The sequence below is a fragment of the Haemaphysalis longicornis genome, unplaced genomic scaffold (genome assembly GCF_048455015.1).
Source record: "Haemaphysalis longicornis isolate Haplotype H1 unplaced genomic scaffold, Haemaphysalis longicornis Haplotype H1 scaffold_10, whole genome shotgun sequence".
Classification (NCBI taxonomy): Eukaryota; Metazoa; Arthropoda; class Arachnida; order Ixodida; family Ixodidae; genus Haemaphysalis; species Haemaphysalis longicornis.
Genome location: NW_027526204.1, coordinates 55378320 through 55399003, shown reverse-complemented (window position 1 = coordinate 55399003; position 20684 = coordinate 55378320). Strand labels below are relative to the sequence as shown.

General features: G+C 44.7%; 2 protein-coding genes across 5 annotated transcripts in view; one reads left to right on the top strand and one right to left on the bottom strand.

The window, feature by feature from the left end:
- LOC144158558 (uncharacterized) overlaps positions 1-20684 on the bottom strand; it is a 105823-nt gene that overhangs the window by 22961 nt on the left and 62178 nt on the right. The window lies entirely within an intron of this gene.
- Positions 1-20684, top strand: part of LOC144158559 (uncharacterized) — a 37274-nt gene that overhangs the window by 5759 nt on the left and 10831 nt on the right. For 3 of the 4 annotated variants that reach the window (XM_077689515.1, XM_077689512.1, XM_077689513.1), the window contains 2 exons: positions 19268-19413; positions 19473-19532. In XM_077689515.1, the coding sequence (XP_077545641.1) occupies positions 19335-19413; positions 19473-19532 (139 nt within the window). In that variant the 5' untranslated portion in view covers positions 19268-19334. The remainder of the gene's footprint in view (positions 1-19267; positions 19414-19472; positions 19533-20684) is intronic. The other variant, XM_077689514.1, reaches the window with a different exon arrangement.

Genomic DNA, 20684 nt, shown 5'->3' with positions numbered 1-20684 from the left:
CGATTAGTTCAAGAAGTAGCCGTTGCACTCCGATTCCATCGACCCCCCAAAAACCCCATCTCGGGCCCTTTAAAGCCTTAAGTTTTAACATCATTAGTTCGCTGCTACACACAAAAATGTAATGCCATTTGCTCTAATGCCATTTCTGTTTACAGGATAACTCATCTTGAAAGCCAACTTTCATTTCAGGGACAACTTAAGGGACAACCCATTCGCCTTTACGATCGCATTAAATCTGCCTACTCCTGAGCACGATGAACACCAAAAGAAACCAACGATACTCCCGGCAACTGAGTGTTGACGCGGAAAGTTAGTGGAAGGTGACCTGCGCTTAGTCTCTGGTGCCCTAGTATCCATAAAGTTTGTTCGAACAGTCCGATTCTGATGTTTTGCCCAGAAATAAATGTAAAGCCGCCAGAAAAAGCAGTGGAAAGGGCACATCGGACAAGCACTGAGGTATCCATCGAGATTCAGCTCCCTTCTTGCCAGCGGCTGGCTAACATGGCAGCCACTTCTCCTTTCTTTTTTTTCTGAGTTGCTGACTAATGCTAAGTTCACTGAGAGAGCGGCAAAAGGCAGAACGCCATGGTACTTGTTGTTGATATCGGCAAAATCATTGGTCAAAATTTTGTTACGAGGCAGATGCGAATTATTTAAACAATGTGCATGAAAGCAATCTGTTGTCACTGAATCAGTCTAATGCGAATATTCCAAAGCCGAGAATACCAGCGCAGCTCGTGCCAGTCTGCCTCTGGGCGACCATTTCCGTTTTCACTTCGGCTTGCATTTCGCGACCCACTGATGCTGTACGTACCCATAGATGAACTGTATGATGGATTGACCACCAGGTGATCCAGTGCATTGCCATGTGAAATGTCGAGTTCCGTGAAATAACCCCCTCTGGCGGAGAAGTGTCATCTCGGTGCACGTTGAAATGAGGGTCAGGGAACAGGTGGGGCCGTTGAGTACTACGGCTTGAAGCGGCCGACATAGACGAGTTGAGCTGCTGGGTCCAGTGACGGTGAGGAAAAAGTGACGGGAACAATTTCGTAGGTCACAGGTGTGACGATATGCTTGATCAGATAGGGGTGTTTGAAACGAGGCAGCAGTTTCTTCGAGAGCCCAATGCGGTGGCAAGTGGTGCTGACAAGAACCAAGGAGCCGGGTGTAAAGTGGGCGGTGCGATGTTGCTCACCATAGCAGTGAGCAACTGAGAGGACTGGGAAGCTGAGAGCTTGGCACTGGCAACCTGGCAGGCTGCATCAGCGTGAGCGACAGCATAGTGAGCGTATTTGGTAGCCAGAGGTGTCGCATTAGGAAGTAGGGTATGTAAGGGAAGAGTGGGTGCACGGCCGTAGAGAGGAACGGAGAATAGCTGGTGGTGTCATGGCGGGATGAGTTAAATGTGAATGTAACATACGGCAAAGTGACGTCCCAATCGAGATGGTCCACAGAAACGTAGAGTGGGGTCCACGGCGAGCGTGTGGCCACAGCGCTCCTCGAAGTGTTGGCGCCAAGAAGTGGCGAGAATCGGAAGCAGCCAGCACATGCGCGCTGGCCTCAGGAGGAGGAGCAACCGCCTGTCGTCTGTACACCGCGCTCCTGCCGCAGAGCAGGCAAGAGTGGGGAAATGCCGCTGTCAAAGGCTGCGTTAGACGGGAAGCGCGCCCATCTTCCCGCTCGAACTAGAGCGCGGTTCGTTTCGCCCTATATTTCTTGATGGACTGTACTCACTAACTAGACCCCTTTCAACAGACGAGCTGTTCTAGAGATGACCCTCACGAGTCTCTGCTGGTATCGTGTCACGCTCTCTGGAGCCAGTTTTTTCTCCTCCCAAAAGCAGATTCCAAGATATAAAAAAAATCACAAAAATTTAAAAAAAAAATGGCCCTATGGGCTTCATATTTTTATGCAAGAGGACTCATATCTCCTCCCCTGAAAAAGAGTCTTCCCAGAGAGCGTTGGTGATTAGAGGTGAAGCCAACTTAAGGGGTCGGTGAAAGCTTGGAAGCTGGCTTTTCCGTATTGCCTGTTGCGCAGTGAAGCGTGGACATCTACAGATGGGGTATAAATACAGAAACCGGCTCTAATAGTTGTTTTAGCGAAACTATGCAGAAATAAAATCTGTGACAATTAGTCGCCAAGACGACTCTTCCTTTACACAGCACAGCTTCGCTGCACACCATTCTTCACAGAGTGAAAGGGCGCTAAATTTTCCCCCCCCCCGTAACCTATATGTGTGAACCATTCGAAGAGCGTGTCAGGCAGAACACCTGCATTCCTTGGCCACTTTTGTTATGTATTCTTTCCGTGGTGGGGCACGCTATCCCGGGGGCAATAAGCGCAGAGGTAAATTTTGGTCTTTGCTGATTTGGTGTGATTATTACTCGCATGCTGAATATGTAGGTGCAACAACATTCATACAGAATACGAACTCATATTCCAGCCATACTATATGAAGCTGCAGGTGTGTGCGAGCTAATTCTTTTGGCTGTGCCGACTCCTACAACGGGCCGATTTTGCCGCAAGCCCCGCTCGCGCAACATATTTCTGAATTGCTTTCACCTCAGACTCGTAGTAAATTAACAGGGGTTCTTACCCTTCGCTAATGAAAATTAACATTTTAAGGGGCATCACAATGCTTAAAAACACGAGTAAGGAAGTAGACAGTACGGCGCTTTAGCCCCGTCCAGTCTGCTTTTTTCCGTATTTGTCTTTGCAGTGCTGTCAAGAAGCTTTCTAGAGTACACAAAGCAAAAAAAGGCACCTCGTGCTATAATAACAATTAGTTTCAAACTGATGGGGTATTCCTATTTAAAATAAGCAAAACGAAACTAAAACATGTGAAGCTTGATGGTGAACACGCAATGCACAACGGCACCTGAGGCCTACGTTGCTTTCTGGCCTGCACTTCTGCCTGAAGAACTTCGGGGTCCGCATGACGCTCATGAGCACGCCGACGAGGAGGTTCGCGAATACACTAATGATTATGCTCACGAGTGCGTGCCCGCATAACCGCCTGCTCTTCGGCCGAACGAATCACCCGTGGCCTACCCATAGGTAGGCTGAATGCGAATTCAGGTCATTAAATCTTCAGAGCTCCTTAAGATGCGTTTTACTGTATGGCGTCTACATTACACTTTGCACGTTCACGTCAGTTATTTCCAGCATCGCTTGAAAACGTCGGAATTTATGATTCTGTGCAATCTCGGCATTCCGTACTAGATGTTTCAGGCGGCAGCCCAGCTGAGATACTGTAGCTACTGTTTGTCACTGTCGGGTGTAATGACTTAAAGCACTCTAAACAAAGTAAAATACGTGAACGGAAGTGGAAATGGCCACCGAGCTATCCAGCTTGAAAAAAGAGCATTCACGGATAATTTGAGGGAACATGCTACAGCGATAAGATGGCCGTAATAAGAAGATGTTCGTGTGCTGCTACCTTCATTCTTCCTGCAGCCGCGAGTTCGTCATGGCCAGAGTGCTGGAAAACGAGCGCATCAAACAACGAGACATCGCTAGGCTGACAAAAAGCCTATAAAAACTGTCAACCTCATAATCCAGTCGTACAGGACAGAACGCCACATCAAAGATGCGCCGCGAAAACCGAGGTCTCGGGTGACAAGTTTACAGGAAGACTTGACCATCATCGGAGTCGCCGCCGCAAAGCCAGGTGCATCCTTCCGAGAAATCCGCGGAACGGTAGGTGTCCAGGCTTCAAAAACGACCATCAAGCGGCGTTTGCATGAAGGCGGGCTGAAGAGTCGGATTGCAGCCCAAAAACCCCTCCTGCTGGTTGTGAACAACGAAAAGAGGTTGCATTTGCTCGGCAACACGTCCTGGACGACACAAAACTGGGCGAAGGGGGTCTTTTCCGACGAATGCACCTTCACGATGTGCTGGGACCAGAAGGCTCGTGTTTGGCGACCCACCAACAGCCGGTAAGCTCGTTGTGGCTAATCAATTTGGTTACGCAGAAAAAAGAAGTTTTTAGTCACCGGCACATAACTGAAGCATCTTTACCTGCAACTAGTTAATTCATTTCTGTAATTTTAATACAGTGGACTCTCGATAATTATAAGTCACTTAATTGCAATTTTCTTTCGGGGTGGTGCCGTCAATTTACATGCAATTCGATGGAAGAAATTGCTCCATATTTCGAAGCTAGAGCCCGTCAAATCTGTGAGGGGCAAGTTACTTTTGAACAAAAAGCATCAAGGTGACCGTCATTTCTCGATAAAATTCACAATATTAAGTGCCAAAACAACGACTTGTTGAGCACTATGTCGGCGCCATTGCAACTGAGGCAGCGCACAGTCGATAAAGTGACAGGTCAGTTGAGACTCCCGGCAGCGCACGTATCTCTCTCTTTTCAGGTCCTAAACTTTTTCTTCACGCAAAGTTCCGCGTGAGCAGCGTGCGCGGTGGACGATTCAGGTTTTGAATTTAACGACAACTCTGAACTATCACGGCAACCGGTGTCGTAAGCTCAAATTGGTGACGAGATTTTATTTTCTAACGAAAATCAAGAAGGGAGACGTGTTGCATACTAATGGTAATGCTTTTAATTTACGTATAACTTCGGGTAATTCGAAGTTTTTGATGTCCCCATGGACTCGTGTTAAAGGTATAAACGGGAGACAACTGAGATGCCTTTCCGGTGTTCATTTTGGGGGTTAAGCTGGGTAACTTCCGTTTGATGTCCCCTTTAACACAATAACATGGACGGTTTAGCTATAATGGCTTGTTCACAAGTAAGCCATTAATAAATCAATTCACATTTTCTAAATTACGACGTAAGTTTATACTGGTCATTTTATGCCATTGTGTTGAAACGGCATGGTGATACACTTTTCTTTATTTGCATTAGGTATCCACCACAGTTCGGCCAACGAGTAGCTGCCAGTGTCCGGACTAGTTGAGCGTGTGGGGCTGCATTACGAAGGACGGATTCGGACCCCTTGTGCAAATTCAGGGAAAGCTGACTGCAAAGCAGTACTGCCAAATCCTTCAAAATGCATCGTTCCCCTTCCTCAATGGCAGCCAGCTTCCTGGAAAAGATTACGTGTTCCAACAGGATCGCGCCCCTGTGCACACGGCCAAGAAAGTCCAGGCACTGCTCCAACAACAAGGTGTCACCATTCTCACGTCGCCTCCCCAATCACTGGATTTGAATATCATCGAAAATGTCTGGGGAAGAATGAAGACAGCGCTTTCGCGGCAATATCTGGACGGACTGTCCTGCAGCAGTCCAGCAGGAGTGGGACCGACTCAAAACGGGACCCGACGCTAGCCGGTGCCTTGTATGAGTCACTGCACGCGCATATGCCCGCAGTGAGCGAGTGCCACGGTGATGTCACCCGGTACTAACCTCTGTAACCGAGCATATCATGCATCGCGCAAAGCGGCGAAGAACACTAATTTTGTGTAATAAAATCGGAGTAAGCCACCCGAACCCAAAATATTTATAGCATGTCTGCTTTATTCACATCATATCGAGATTTTCATAATAGTGCACCCTGCACTGAGAGGCTTGTCGCGTCGTAAACTTATTGCAACCCCAAAGAAGAAAATGAGAGAAAATTATACGTTTGCATAACTCATTATAATGCGGGCGCTGCATCTCGTAGATAATGGGGGCAACATTAGACTTTCATGATTCTCCTGCAAGCGCGCTGTATAACTTGACCAGGTAATGGGTCATTGTTGGAAAACAATGTTAATGGTCTTTTATGACGCGCACAATGTTATATACCTATTCTTTCTGCTGATTTCCTCGTCATAGCGTGCCCCATTGCATAAAGAATACGTAAAAATGCAGTGCCATTCCCGTTTGAGAAGGTGGATGACCAGCGGAGCTGTTTGTAGGTAGTTTGTTCACGACAAACTTCCCGCCACCATGCCAGGGAAGCGTTCAGCGAGATTGGAGTAGGCTTCACTGTGCAACCCTTGAATTGGGAGAGCCTGCTTACACAGACCTCCAGTCATCCTCCTTTCTAAACATAAATGAATTATCGGAACGACAAATTTCTAGTCGTAATTAATGCCTACACTTATACCAAACTATGAAGCCCCGGTGGCGCGGGGGCCCATAGGGATATGGGGTGTGAAATGGTAAGGAGATGGGCGGCTTTTATCCTAAGTACACACGGGCACAAGCCTACAACAGATTCGCTGTAAGAAAGTGGCCAAGGAATGCCGGTGTTCCGCCTGGCACACTCTTCAAAAGGTTCACATGGCGAAAAAATTTAGCCCCTTTCACTCTGCGAAGGGTGTGCAGTGAAGCTGTGCTGCGTAAAGGGAGAGTCGTCTTGGCGACTAATTGTCAGAGATTTTACTTCCGCATAGTTCCGCTAAAACAAGTTACCGCCGGTTTCGGTATTTATACCCGATGATGATGATTCCTATTGGTTTCCCCTTTGAAGCGGGGTGATGACATGTCATCTTACCAAAAAGGACTTATATAACCATGTTTTACACTCTTGGTTTAATACTAGCGCTGCTTAGGGTAGGCACTAAAGCTTATTAGGCCCGAAATACTTTCTTTTCCGTGTTACAGGTTAAAGCTGTCCTAGGCAATATTCCCCTCTCTGCTTTTCGTCCACCAGCATTCTAATCTTCTTTTCGTCCCCTCGACAGCCTTGAAGTTAACTTCCTCTCTGATAAGCGCTAACCACATGGAGCGATTTTTCCAGCGACGAGACGAGCGGCGCGACTAGGATCCGCAGTCGCCGAACTGAAGTCGCTCGCCGAGGCAACCACATGACAGCGACGGCTCGAGCGACTGAGCATGCGACTGAGGATGGCGATTTCAATGTTTCCGCACTGCGCATAGTAACGCGCTTGGTACGCTGGATGTTTGCAAGCATTTTTTTTTTCATTTGTCATAAAAAGCATGACTAAAAAGTATTACGCCTTTCTACCTTGCTTTTTGCACTTCATTGCATCTCTAAAACTGGTTTGGGTTAGCGATAGCGCACGCTTTTCTTTCTGCGCCTCGTTTCTCGGCTCCAACATGGACGCTGTGAAGAATTCGCTTTCTTGACGTCGTTTTTCCCACACGGGTCTCACCCAGTGTGAGCGTGAGCCTTCTTGCTTCTGCTTCAGCGTGTACTCAAGCTTTGCCACGCAAAGCTTTCTTTGCCGCTGCACCGCAAACGTCGTCTGCGTGGATTTGCAAAATCTTCCCCCCGTTCTCTTTCAAAACCGGACGTTGCGTGCTTACGTAGGGGCTCTCCTATTGGCTAGTTGCTGAGGCCACTTCCGGGAGGCGAGCGACTGTTTCTGGCGGCCCAGAACCGAGCGATTCGATGAGCGACTTGGTCCGCGGCGAAAAGTAGTTCGTCGCTAGTCGCGTCGCTCCCCAAGTCGCTTGCAAAATCGCTCCATGTGGTTGGGGTTATACCCTTAAATCCTAGGGCTTCTGAAAGCCCAATATTCCCTTCATGTAGATTTGGATGGATACCCTCACATTCTAACACTATGTGCCGCATAGTTTCTGTTTCTTTTCCGCAGACCATGCATACTCCATCAGTTTGTGAATACTTCCCCACAAAACTCTTAGTTCGCAGGCAACCTGCTCCAGCCTCAAAAAGCAAAGCACTGCCCTGGGAATTATTGTAGAAATTTTCCTTTCTGATGTTCCTCTTCTCAGTCCTGTACATCTCTAACAGCGTTTTAGCTTCCATTTTTTCCCTCCATTTATTCGTTTCAATCTGCCTTGCCTCTTTTTTGGTTACCTTGGCTGTTTTGGATTCCCCACTGTTCTTTCCTCATTTCATCGTTAGCCTTCTAGTCTTTCTTAACCACTGCGTGTCCACGCTTTTCAAGTATAGGTACTAAAAACCTTAGCTGCCCACCTTCGTTGATCCATTGCCCTCAACCTCATCTCAAAGCATATTTTACTCTGAGCTTCTCTAACTTCAAACAACGTCCAGCCCATATCTCCCTGAACTGCTTCGTTAGTTGTTTTTCCATGCGTGCCTAGGCCAAACGTCCTACCGTTCTCTGGTTTACTTCAAGGCCTGATAGAACGTCTGATTTTAAGCAGAGTACAGCATTCGCAAATGTGAGACCCGGAACCATTACTCCTTTCCGCATTCCTCTTACTACTTCATATTTGTTATACCCCCACAGAGCTCTATGCTTCATTATAGCTGCGTTTCGCTTTCCCTTAACCTTAAGTTGCTCTTCGTGAGTACTTAAGTAGTTATCCCCTTCGTTTATCCACACTCTCAAATATTTATATTCCTTCACTCTAGGTAATTCGCCTTGCTGGATAGACACTACGTCGGTGGTAGCGTCATTGAAAACCATTATTCCTGACTTTTCTGCACTATAATTTAACCCGAAGTCAGTGGCCTCCTGGCCGCAAATATTTATTAGCCGCTGCATATCGGTTTGGTTATAAGCTAAAAGAACAATGTCGTCTGCGTATAACATTCCCGGAATATGCTGTTGTACCACTTCGTCTTGCAGCATATGGCTTAGGGTAAACCCTACTTGTCTTTCTTCCAGTTTCTTTTCTAACCCTGCCATGTAAAGCATGAACAGTATTGGGCTCAAAGGGCATCCCTGTTTCAGTCCCCGATGGATGTTGACCTGCTGGGCGCATTTCTGTCCTTCCCAAGTAAGGTGCACTCTATTGTCTTTATAGATTGCTATAAGGAACTGTACTAACTCGTCATCTAATCCCTGGAGTTTCAGCATTCTCCACACCCGTTCTCTGTTTACGTTGTCATATGCCCCTTTAATGTCCAAGAACGTAATCCATAGTGGTCTATTCTGTGCTTTTGCAATTTCAATGCATTGCGTTATCACGAACAGATTGTCATCCAGTCGCCTGACTTGTCTAAATCCATTCTGCAGTTCCCCAAGTATTTCATTTTCTTCCATCCATCCATGAATTTCTGATTTTATCGCCTGCATTGCGAATCTATACACCACTGACGTTACTGTGAGTGGTCTGTATGAATCAATACTGGCTTTGTCTATTAAAGTCATCCTACTTTCTAACCAGTCCTCTGGTATTTGTTTCGTTTCTGTCACCTTATCTATTGCCCTCACAAACGATTCCTTACTTTTAGGTCCAAGTAGGTTTATCAGTTGCATTGGTATTCCGTCCGGGCCCACTGCTGTCTGGGGGGGAAACGTTTTGCTCTGCTTTTTTCCAATCAAGGCTGCTCAAACTTATTTCCCTTTCCGCAGTCTTTTGTCGCGCTGATGTTATCGGTGCAGGTTTCCCTACCACTATTGTCCTAAACTTCTCACTAATCACTCGATGAATATGCGCCAATGCGTGCTCTCCTTCTAAATGTTCCCCCTCCTCATCAATCAGGAATTTTTGATGGTTATCGTTTTTTGAGCTTAGTGATTTTACATGATTCCAAAACTTCTTGGACGCGCTTTTGTCCTTCTTCCGTATTTCTGCCATCCATTGTTCGTTTTTCTGCTTGATCTTTGCTTGCACCATTTTCTGCACTTCTAGTTTTTTCCCACGGTAGATATCCCACTTCTCCTTCACTACCTCCGGTTTCATACCCGTTCTTTTTGCTTCTCTATGTTCTCTCGACGCCTTTCTTCGCTGGTCAATAGCCTCTTTTATTTCCTTATTCCACGAGCTTCTCGGCTTTCTCTTCCCTTTCCATTGGTTTCGTTGCTTTGCTTCATTCATCTTACCCTTTATGAACGCAATCATTTCGTCGTAATCCCAATTTTTGCCTGTGTATTTATTGCTTTCATCTTCCAATCTATCGGCGATGATCTCTAACTGCTCATTATTCAAATTATTTCCTCCTGTTGTACCTATTTCTGCATTTGTCCGGGTTGCGCCTCCAAAGTGCAATCTAAACCGCTTGTGGTCGCTTCCTAAGCTGTCTGTTCCATTTTCATCTATCCTCATTTCCCGCAGCCTTCCGTATACTGTCTGTAGATGTCCATGGTTCACTGCGCAACAGGCAATGCGGAAAAGCCAGCTACCAAGCTTTCACCGACCCCTAAAGTTGGCTTCATCTCTAATTACCAACGCTTTGCTGGAAAGACACTTTTCCAGGGGAGATATGAGCCCCCTTGCATCAAAATATGAAGGCCGTAGGGCCTTTTTTTTACTTTTTGTGATTTTTTTAAATGCTGGGAACCTGCTTTTGGGCGGCGAAGAAAGTGGCTAGAGAGCGTGACACGATACCAGCAGAGACTCGCCAGAGTCATCTCTCGAACAGCTCTTCTGTTGAAAGGGGTCTAGTTAGTGAGTACAGTCCATCAAGAAATATAGGACAGAACTAACCGCGCTCTAGTTCGAGCAGGAAGATGGGCGCGCTTCCCGTCTAACGCAGCCTTCGACAGCGGCATTTTCCAGCTCTCGCCTGCTCTGCGGCAGGAGCGCGCCATAGCAGACGAGAGGCGGTTGCTGCTCCTCCTGGGGCCAGTGCGCATGTGCCGGCTGCTTCCGATTCTCGCCACTTCTCGGCGCTGGCGCTTCGCGGAGCGCTGTGGCCACGCGCTTGCCATTTCCCTTTAAGAGTGGACCCCACTGTACATCGCGAGCATGTCAGTGATGGTCTTGTTAAGCCTTTCCGTCAAGCCATTAGTCTGGGGATGCTAGGCGGTGGTTAGCTTGTGCTTTGTGTGGCAAGAGCGGAGGAGGTCGTCAACAACCTGAGACAGGAGTACTGGCCACGGTTGGTAAGGAGCTGACGGGGAGCACCGTGTTGTGGGATGATGTGAAGCAAAAAATCAGCAACGTCACCCTGCAACACGGTACTCCCGGGGTATTGTCACGTAACTCTTGACAATATCTTGTGTTAGGCTACAGCTTGCAGGCGACGTTAGCTGCTGAAGCCGTTATAAATATGACCCACACCATTTTCAAAAAACTTTTTCTCATAGTGTTTTCTTTTACAAAGAATGTTTTCACTCTTTCGATATTGTTTTCCTCCATGTTAAAAACTTCTAAAACGATAGTGCTTTCTGTTTTCGGTCATTATCACCATCATGCCTAACACTTTATTGCCTTTGTATATTTGCGTATAGCATGGCCCGTCCAAATGTCAGTTTGTTTATTAAAGGGATGCTGAAGTGAATTTGCCAAGCTCCTGTTTTTGCTTGCACTGCGTAGACTGGTTCAAAAAAACACATTTTAATGTTTATCCAGGCGATAAGGTGGTATTCATTTTATAATGAAAAGCGTGAAAAAAAACTACCATGCATGGTTTCTGCCGGCTGCACTAACAGCAGTGACGTCAATACAAAGTGCTACTTGATTGGACGATAGACGTCTAAGATTACAATTCAAACCAGTTTATGTTTCGGTTCTGTTAAACAACATGCTTGGCATCCTTCGTTCTCGTTGGATGGGCATTCTAGATATCTTAGTAATTAGCATACCCCACTCCTTCCATGTTGTCAGCTATAAATTGCATCGTATAAGCCTACCAGCACGGCTTAGAATCGTACCAACCACTAGCCGAGGTATACGCAGTGGATGAATGCGATTGGCGTCACTGCAGATGCTCAAATGTGGTGCGCTGTTCCCGCACCTTTCGAGCTTGCCTGGCTCATGCCTGTACCTTAAGAAGCATGTTTGCACCACGCCAAGGGTCGGCTGCTTTGAGACTGTTCCCGCGAGCGGTCAGTGCATATTGCAACACCACACGAACGAGAACTCACCAGCATGCCATTATCAGTTTGCACGCGTTCTACGAACTCATTTATGGAGCAATGAACGTTACAGTGCAAGAGTGGTGAAATCAGTTCAGAAAACATTGCCACAAAACAAATAAATCAATTTCAAAAAACGAAAGAAAAAACATGCACTATTGTGGGTTAGAACTTCCAACTTGCAAAACCACATACCTTGTACTCAAGACCACTTGGTCACAAGCCAGCCATGCCAGGGGCGCAAATATAAAGTATATAATATATAGCCAGGTTACATTTTTTTCCTTTTTTTGAAAGAGAAAGTTTACTACGAAAAAGCAAACATATTAGTATGCGGACGAGGGTCCCAGAGTCAATTGACTGAAAGGGGACCCTCGATTATAAATACATCGAACGAATTGCGTAGAAGCAGCAAATGGGCGAAAGAGCCCCACAAATCAATATGCAGAATAAAACACAAGTAATTAGCATTTTATGTACATACATTAGGAAAGGTGGCTCTAATTGTAGATATGTAATATAGAAATTAACAAAATCAGTTCGCAAATGACACAAAGGAAGCAAAGGCCCATGATTACCTTGGGCATAATGTAAGAATAAAACAGTGAACAAGATCGTAATTACACCAAAACAAATCCTCTAAGGTTTTTTTTAAAGCAACGAAGGCATGGGGATGATTTGCAGCTGTAGGCAAATTATTCCAAAATTTAACAGCTGAGAAGCAAGTAGTTTTCTTACCGTAATTAGTGTGAACAGGTGGTAGTAACAAATTGTTATTACTTGAAAACCTAGTTACGCTTCTACTGCGTAAAACACTAACTTCTAAGAGATCATAAGAGAGGTCACAGTGCAATAATTTGTAAATCAGAATACCTAAGTTATCTTGATACAGCCCATTAATTGATAGTATATTATTTTGATGTAGAAGTCGTGATGCGGAGGAATGACATGGACTCAATGTTATAATGCGAATACACTGGCTTTGTATGTGTTGTACAGATGAACCGTGAGAGGAGTACCGTATTTTCCAGTGTATAAGTCGCGGTGTTTTTCTGAAATTTTCGTTGGCACGTCTTATCCACCGGTGCGACTTATGTATGGAATAAATCTGATTCGCGGCGGCTGCGCGTGGCCAGCGCACGTTGAGACACAGCTCCATGGTGTAAATCAATCCCAAGTCCACCGGTACGGCATTTCTCATAGCCCATATGTCGCTTCGGGACATTGCACCAAAGAATTTGCAGCTGTTTCTAGTCAAAAAGATTGATAATGACCTGCGACAACCACGCGCCACTTTAGGCCATGCGCAGTAACTACAGTTCAGAATAAATTCAAAGTAACATCAAACTGGGTTGCAAAAACAAAATGCAGCTCATGAATTATTACAGACAGTTACTCTGAAGGAGGTAAACGTGCTGGTAATTTTTAAAATGACAGCTTGGAGATAAATTTTGATTTTCGTGCCGCTTCCCGTCGCGTCACTTCCGTCCGCCATGACACCTTTATTGCGCTGATTTACGACAGCACACAAGAGACGCGCGACGTGCGCGCCGTTTGGAGAGGTCACCAAATGGGTCTCTTGGGACTCCATTTCTACGAAAACAGTTGTAGCCGGGTTGATAAAGGCCGGAGTAATCCGGTCCGCGAGTGGTAACGATGTTGGCGAGGAAGACATCAGAGTCGGAGGACGACAGTGATGCACCGGTGGAACTCCCACTGAAGATACTGAATTATTTGTTAGCGAGTCTGAAGAAAAAGATTTTGATGGTTTTGACTAAACGCCGTCCGTAAGTACATGCCATCTGTGTGTATCCATAAACCATTTTTGAGAAGTTAGTTATGTCCAGACTTTGGATGTTATATGCCCGTGTCTAGCCCTGCTTACAGGGGGATGCGTTACTAGGCGGCGGCCGCCACAACCATGTACTTTCGCCGCACTTTGTAACGATCGGATTCACTATGAGTTTACCTAATTAAGAAGTGCGTCTTATAAAACGGGGCGACTTATATACGGTTTCGTTTTTGAAAAACTCATTTTGAGGGGGGTGCGACCTATACAAAGGTGCGACTTATAGACCGGAAAATACGGTAAGTGTTGCCCCATGAAAGAATGCGATAATGAAAATGATTGTGAACAAAAGCAAAATATAAAGGCAACAGGGCTAAGTGAAGGAATAAGCACCGAGCCTTGATTAAAGCTCTAATCCCAAAAGCTGTTGTTTGCTTTAAATGGGAAAAGTGAGATCTAAATGTAAGGTGCGGGTGAATGCCAAGAAATGTAACCTGGTCGCAAGATGTGATTAAATGAGGCCCAAGATGTAATTCGGGAAGAAAATCGATGGTTTACTGATGAGATCTAAAGACCACAAATTTAGTTTTTTCTGGGTTAATTACTAAATAGTTGATGCGGCACCATTCTACAACATTAAGTACTGCATTCAAGTTTGCGGTAAGGCAAATTATCGATTTATTAGAAAAAGAAGTGGTTGTATCGTCTGTATACAAGATCCAGTGAGAAGAATTAAGACAATACGGAGGATCATTATTATACCATATGAAAAGTAAAGGACCGAGAATAGATTCTTGGGGTACAACTTGGTTAAATGTTCTTGTTTCAGAAAAAGTGTCAGCCATGTATACGGTATATTGTCGGTTAAGTAAATAGTTTTTCAAAAATGTTAGTGGTGGACCTATTCTGCCATAGGCTTCTCATTTTTTAAACAAGATATTACGATTAATCATAAGAGAGGTCATAGTGATTATGATTAAAGAGATCATAAGAGAGGTCACAGTGCAATAATTTGTAAATCAGAATACCTAAGTTATCTTGATACAGCCCATTAATTGATAGTATATTATTTTGATGTAGAAGTCGTGATGCGGAGGAATGACATGGACTCAATGTTATAATGCGAATACACTGGTTTTGTATGTGTTGTACAGATGAACCGTGAGAGGAGTACCGTATTTTCCAGTGTATAAGTCGCGGTGTTTTTCTGAAATTTTCGTTGGCACGTCTTATCCACCGGTGCGACTTATGTATGGAATAAATCTGATTCGCGGCGGCTGCGCGTGGCCAGCGCACGTTGAGACACAGCTCCATGGTGTAAATCAATCCCAAGTCCACCGGTACGGCATTTCTCATAGCCCATATGTCGCTTCGGGACATTGCACCAAAGAATTTGCAGCTGTTTCAAGTCAAAAAGAATGATAATGACCTGCGACAACCACGCGCCACTTTAGGCCATGCGCAGTAACTACAGTTCAGAATAAATTCAAAGTAACATCAAACTGGGTTGCAAAAACAAAATGCAGCTCATGAATTATTACAGACAGTTACTCTGAAGGAGGTAAACGTGCTGGTAATTTTTAAAATGACAGCTTGGAGATAAATTTTGATTTTCGTGCCGCTTCCCGTCGCGTCACTTCCGTCCGCCATGACACCTTTATTGCGCTGATTTACGACAGCACACAAGAGACGCGCGACGTGCGCGCCGTTTGGAGAGGTCACCAAATGGGTCTCTTGGGACTCCATTTCTACGAAAGCAGTTGTAGCCGGGTTGATAAAGGCCGGAGTAATCCGGTCCGCGAGTGGTAACGATGTTGGCGAGGAAGACATCAGAGTCGGAGGACGACAGTGATGCACCGGTGGAACTCCCACTGAAGATACTGAATTATTTGTTAGCGAGTCTGAAGAAAAAGATTTTGATGGTTTTGACTAAACGCCGTCCGTAAGTACATGCCATCTGTGTGTATCCATAAACCATTTTTGAGAAGTTAGTTATGTCCAGACTTTGGATGTTATATTCCCGTGTCTAGCCCTGCTTACAGGGGGATGCGTTACTAGGCGGCGGCTGCCACAACCATGTACTTTCGCCGCACTTTGTAACGATCGGATTCACTATGAGTTTACCTAATTAAGAAGTGCGTCTTATAAAACGGGGCGACTTATATACGGTTTCGTTTTTGAAAAACTCATTTTGAGGGGGGTGCGACCTATACAAAGGTGCGACTTATAGACCGGAAAATACGGTAAGTGTTGCCCCATGAAAGAATGCGATAATGAAAATGATTGTGAACAAAAGCAAAATATAAAGGCAACAGGGCTAAGTGAAGGAATAAGCACCGAGCCTTGATTAAAGCTCTAATCCCAAAAGCTGTTGTTTGCTTTAAATGGGAAAAGTGAGATCTAAATGTAAGGTGCGGGTGAATGCCAAGAAATGTAACCTGGTCGCAAGATGTGATTAAATGAGGCCCAAGATGTAATTCGGGAAGAAAATCGATGGTTTACTGATGAGATCTAAAGACCACAAATTTAGTTTTTTCTGGGTTAATTACTAAATAGTTGATGCGGCACCATTCTACAACATTAAGTACTGCATTCAAGTTTGCGGTAAGGCAAATTATCGATTTATTAGAAAAAGAAGTGGTTGTATCGTGTGTATACAAGATCCAGTGAGAAGAATTAAGACAATACGGAGGATCATTATTATACCATATGAAAAGTAAAGGACCGAGAATAGATTCTTGGGGTACAACTTGGTTAAATGTTCTTGTTTCAGAAAAAGTGTCAGCCATGTATACGGTATATTGTCGGTTAAGTAAATAGTTTTTCAAAAATGTTAGTGGTGGACCTATTCTGCCATAGGCTTCTCATTTTTTAAACAAGATATTACAATTAATCGTATCAAACGCCTTTGTAAAATCTAGAAAGACTGAACCCACAAAATTTCCAGCATCAAGTGATTTTTAATGAAGTCTGTTAGTGAAAGCAATGCTTTGTTGGTGGAACGTCCAGACCGAAAACCGAATTGCCATAGATTCAGTGGAATCAATTTATTGAGGTCGCTGTTCGGACGTTTGAAAAATATCTGTTCAATTGCTTTACTAAGGCAAGAGAGAATGAAAATTGGGTGGTAATTAGATATTAATAGCCGGTCACCTCTTTTGAAAACAGGTATTATTTTAGCTTTCTTTAGGAAATATGGAAAAGTACCAGACCTAAAGACAAGATTTATAATATGGCTAAGAGTATTTATGATTAAATCAGCAACTAACTTCAAATGACGAATGGAAATGTTATGTAGGCCTGGGCTCGTATTTTTCAGCGTGCCAAGCGTAGCGAGCACTTCTAGTGTAACTGGGAACAAAAAGAAAGATTGGGAAGCAGGGGGCAACCAAGTTGCGCATTTAAAGGCTGAGGGGTATTGGGATAAATGGATGAAAAATATTCGCGAAAGGCACCAGCAATATGAGGTGGTTACATCAGGCTCACTCTGTTGTATGTAATTTTTGATATAGAGGCGTTAGCTGCAGTTCTATTATGAAAGGTATTTAAAAGATTCCATTGTTTTTTTGGGTTGTTATGGTGTACGTTTAGCAAATTCATTTTCATAATACTGTTTTTTAGGCTGTTCTAAGAGGATGTTTAGGAGGCAGCAGTATTTGTTATATCGCTTCGCTAAATTAGAATTAAAGGGCTGTTTTTTGGTTCTTTTGTACATATTGTCCTCTTTTCCGCATGCTTTCGAATAACCCTTTAGTCATCCATGGGTTGTTCGGATAGCTAAATCTCTTTTTACATTTAAGCGTGGTAGTACTTGATGATACAGCTTTTAAAATTGCAGAAGAAAAGTTATGCAGTGCTGCCTCTGCATCATCCATTGAATTAATAATACACCAATGAGTCATCCAGATTGCTTCTCTAAGTTGAACTTTGAACTCTAAATTGAACTCATTTAGTTTCAGCATTTCAACCTGCTTGGATGACTATTTCTTGTATTGTGGTCGTGCAGTAAGCATCCCCCAAAATCCCACAGTATGTCATGTCTAGCAACTGCATTCCTTAGATGGAAAAGCATTCGCACATGTGTGGCCATGCTGCTGACCGCTGTGCTTGTTCACCCAGCACAAGAAGGGCTCTCTGCACCCTGTTTTTTTATGCTGTACTATAGAAGTTTTGGTTGGTTGCAATTCCTTAGTACCTATATTAACTTCGCTGCCTTTTCTCCCACCTTCGACTGCCTTAGATTTTTCTACTAGCATAACAGGCAGCAAAGCGTCGATCTGCATGCGTGGGGAGTCAGAGCTCGATGCATTCTACTAAGTAACAAACTAAAGGCACATTCTTCGAGGCACAAACGTGCTGTAGTTTTCACTGAGCGAAGGAATTGCGACGGCCCGCCGGCGATCAGCTGACTAAATGTATGAATGAATGAATTTATTGTTAAAATGGAAAGGAAAGACCACGAGCAGGTGTAGTTTGTCTCACCTAATGGTGGACTCGGAAACGCCTGCTGGTGTGGGGAGTGTGGGGAATGGGAACACAGGTGTACAGGAAAGGACGGAGAGAGAGAAAGGGAGCATACATATGCACATATATACAGGACTAATAAGGACATAATTAAATGCTGAGCTGATTGATTCTGTTAAAGGGTCGGCGAGCCTTGCAGTAGCGAATTCAAGCCATGGCATCTGGCTTTAACATCACACGGAATGTCATAGGAAATTGGCAAGGAGGATACAGAGAGGACAGCTGTTTGAATTGATTTTTCTCCTGAATGAAGTCGCGTAAACGAAGTGAAGGTTGATGAAACATGGCTTAGAGACTGCAGACTACAATTTTCACTAGTAATCCCGCAATTTTTACAAATCCCTTCAGTGTCCCTTTAATGCCTTGAGCACTTCATGTCATTTTTCGTGCACGTTGGGCATGGGTATTACTCTGGTGCCAGCCAAGAAATGAGAGTTGTATTGTTTGAGTCCTGCGGATGATGACTGCTAGGTGGAATGTAATGTAGATGAGTTGTGTACATGGTGCTTGAACGGGTTAATAGGGGGACAATTCTGCTGGACATAGAAAGAGAGTTAGAAATATCTGCTGCTAGCACACCTGTTGTAACAAGGTTACACTACAGTTCTATATCCTTAGTGGTAGTGGTGTGTGTTTTGCACATACTGTGCTCACTACCGCTGTTATGACATTCAATCTCTTTGTTATAGAGCTGGCAATATGGGCCTTTGGAACAGCAATAGATACTATAAAAATGCTTTTCATAAAAGATAACTGACCTGTACTTTAGAAAAAGGGGACGTGTTCATTTCATAACTTTGTCAGTACAGCTTTTTAATGTTTTTTTTAAAAAGCTAGTGGCACTAATTAGTGCCTGTGAGAAACTAATATCAGCAAACATGTATGGAACATCCAGAGTGGGAGTGTGGTAGCTCCTGAAATACTATCTAGGGCAGAAGGGTCTGAAAAGTGCACTAAAGCAATATGGGGAAATGAGCTAGCTAGTGCAGTAAATATTTTGAAACTAAAGCGCAAATATAGACTGGAACGAAGAAAGGGAACAAGAAGCACTTTTTTTCCCTTTCCTCTTCCTTGTCTAATTTTGTGCTCTTATTTGCAATTATAAAAAATGTGTGCATGTTTCATCAGTTTGGATGACCATGAAACTGTTTAATCAGTAGCCTGCCAAAGGCATATCTGGTGATCAATGGTCTCTATGTCATCATCTATGGGATGTGAAACTGGCACTGGGTTTACAGCCAATCCTTTTATTGTTTCGTGCGTGTAAATTTATCTGTGGTTGTGTTTGTTTGCTTCCAGAAGGCACCGCACCAACAGAAGCCGTACTGCGTGCAACATCCTCGACGCGTGACAGCCGTGTTACACAATGTGGGGGGGTGCAACCTCCAACCTCGTTGTATCTTGCAGCCAAAAGACGCAAGCCGCCGTTACTACCAGTGCCAGAGGTACTTCCCCAATTAGATGTCGCTGTCAGTCTGCATTATGGACTGAATTTTTTTTGCAGGTACACAGTATGCTGTGACATTGATCAGTGCAAGCTGCCAAACCGAAGAGGCATTTCCAGGTTAGAGTTCATGGTTTTTCTCCTCATATGAGCGTTCTAGTGTAGAGGGGGAACACGGCTGTAAAAAAAACAAGTTTGTGTTATAGTTTTTTTATCCCTTTTCATACTTTTATTATTGCGGTAGTATGCCCGTTGGCATAAATACTATGTCTCAAGTATGGGTTAACTCCAGTTTCGTAAATAAACGCAAGGTGGGAGCGATGGTGTGGTCCCCATATTCACCGATGAAGGTCAGGTGGTCTGCCAGGGTGGAGGCCTGTGCCTCAAAGGTGTTGTGTTCTTGCCGTTTCCAATGAAGGGCACGTCCACAGCAAATGTTCTGTGTCCGCATCTTCGGCAGGAGCCATGCAAAAGGGGCAGTTCTGTGGGTCATGGTAGTGTAGTGGCCACTCCAGGTAAGAGCGGGAGAGAGGGCTACACCAACATAAAGTCTTCGCAACAAGACCTCCTCCGAGTCTGCTAGGGAAGAGAGTCTAATGCCACCGTTCCACCAGTGGGATTAGAGCTCGTGTGGTGCGACGAAAATCTTCTTTCCTTTGGAGAAACTGTCCTGGGGTGTCTAGTGTCAGTACAGGCGATGGTGATGGGACAAATGCAGTGTGGCAGGCACCATTCGCCGCATTGTGAGCAGGGAGCGTATTTCGCCGGACCCACGAGACCAGCAGAGGGCAGTGGTACAACGTATCCAGTATGTCATGAATGTCCCTCGAAATTGCTCAGTTGCTATTTAATCGACGTAAATAACGTATGGCCGCCGTTCAGTCTATAAATTTGTAAAGTAGTACTTCTAGGGGCTTGAGAAGAGCAGGAGTTAGTGCTTGCAAGCCGTCCCGGATGGCCGTAAGCTCGGCCAGCATAAACGGCAGGGTGCGGCGTGTTTCTTAGAAACACGTTTGACAGGACTCTAGGTGGGAAGGCCATTGTAGTGTTGTGGTCACCATGTCATCCTTGGCCCCAGCGTCCACAAATGCCTGCACCACCTTGGGCTGAGACTCAGCTGCCAGATCTTGTGCAACCGTGAAGAGCGTGTCAGAATGTCCGTTGGATCGATTGTGCACTCACATACTTCATTCATGGCAGTCTGGAAGCTATGAACATTTGTTCTTTGTGAGGAATATAAATTGTTCCAAGCGTGATGCTGCTATTTTGAGG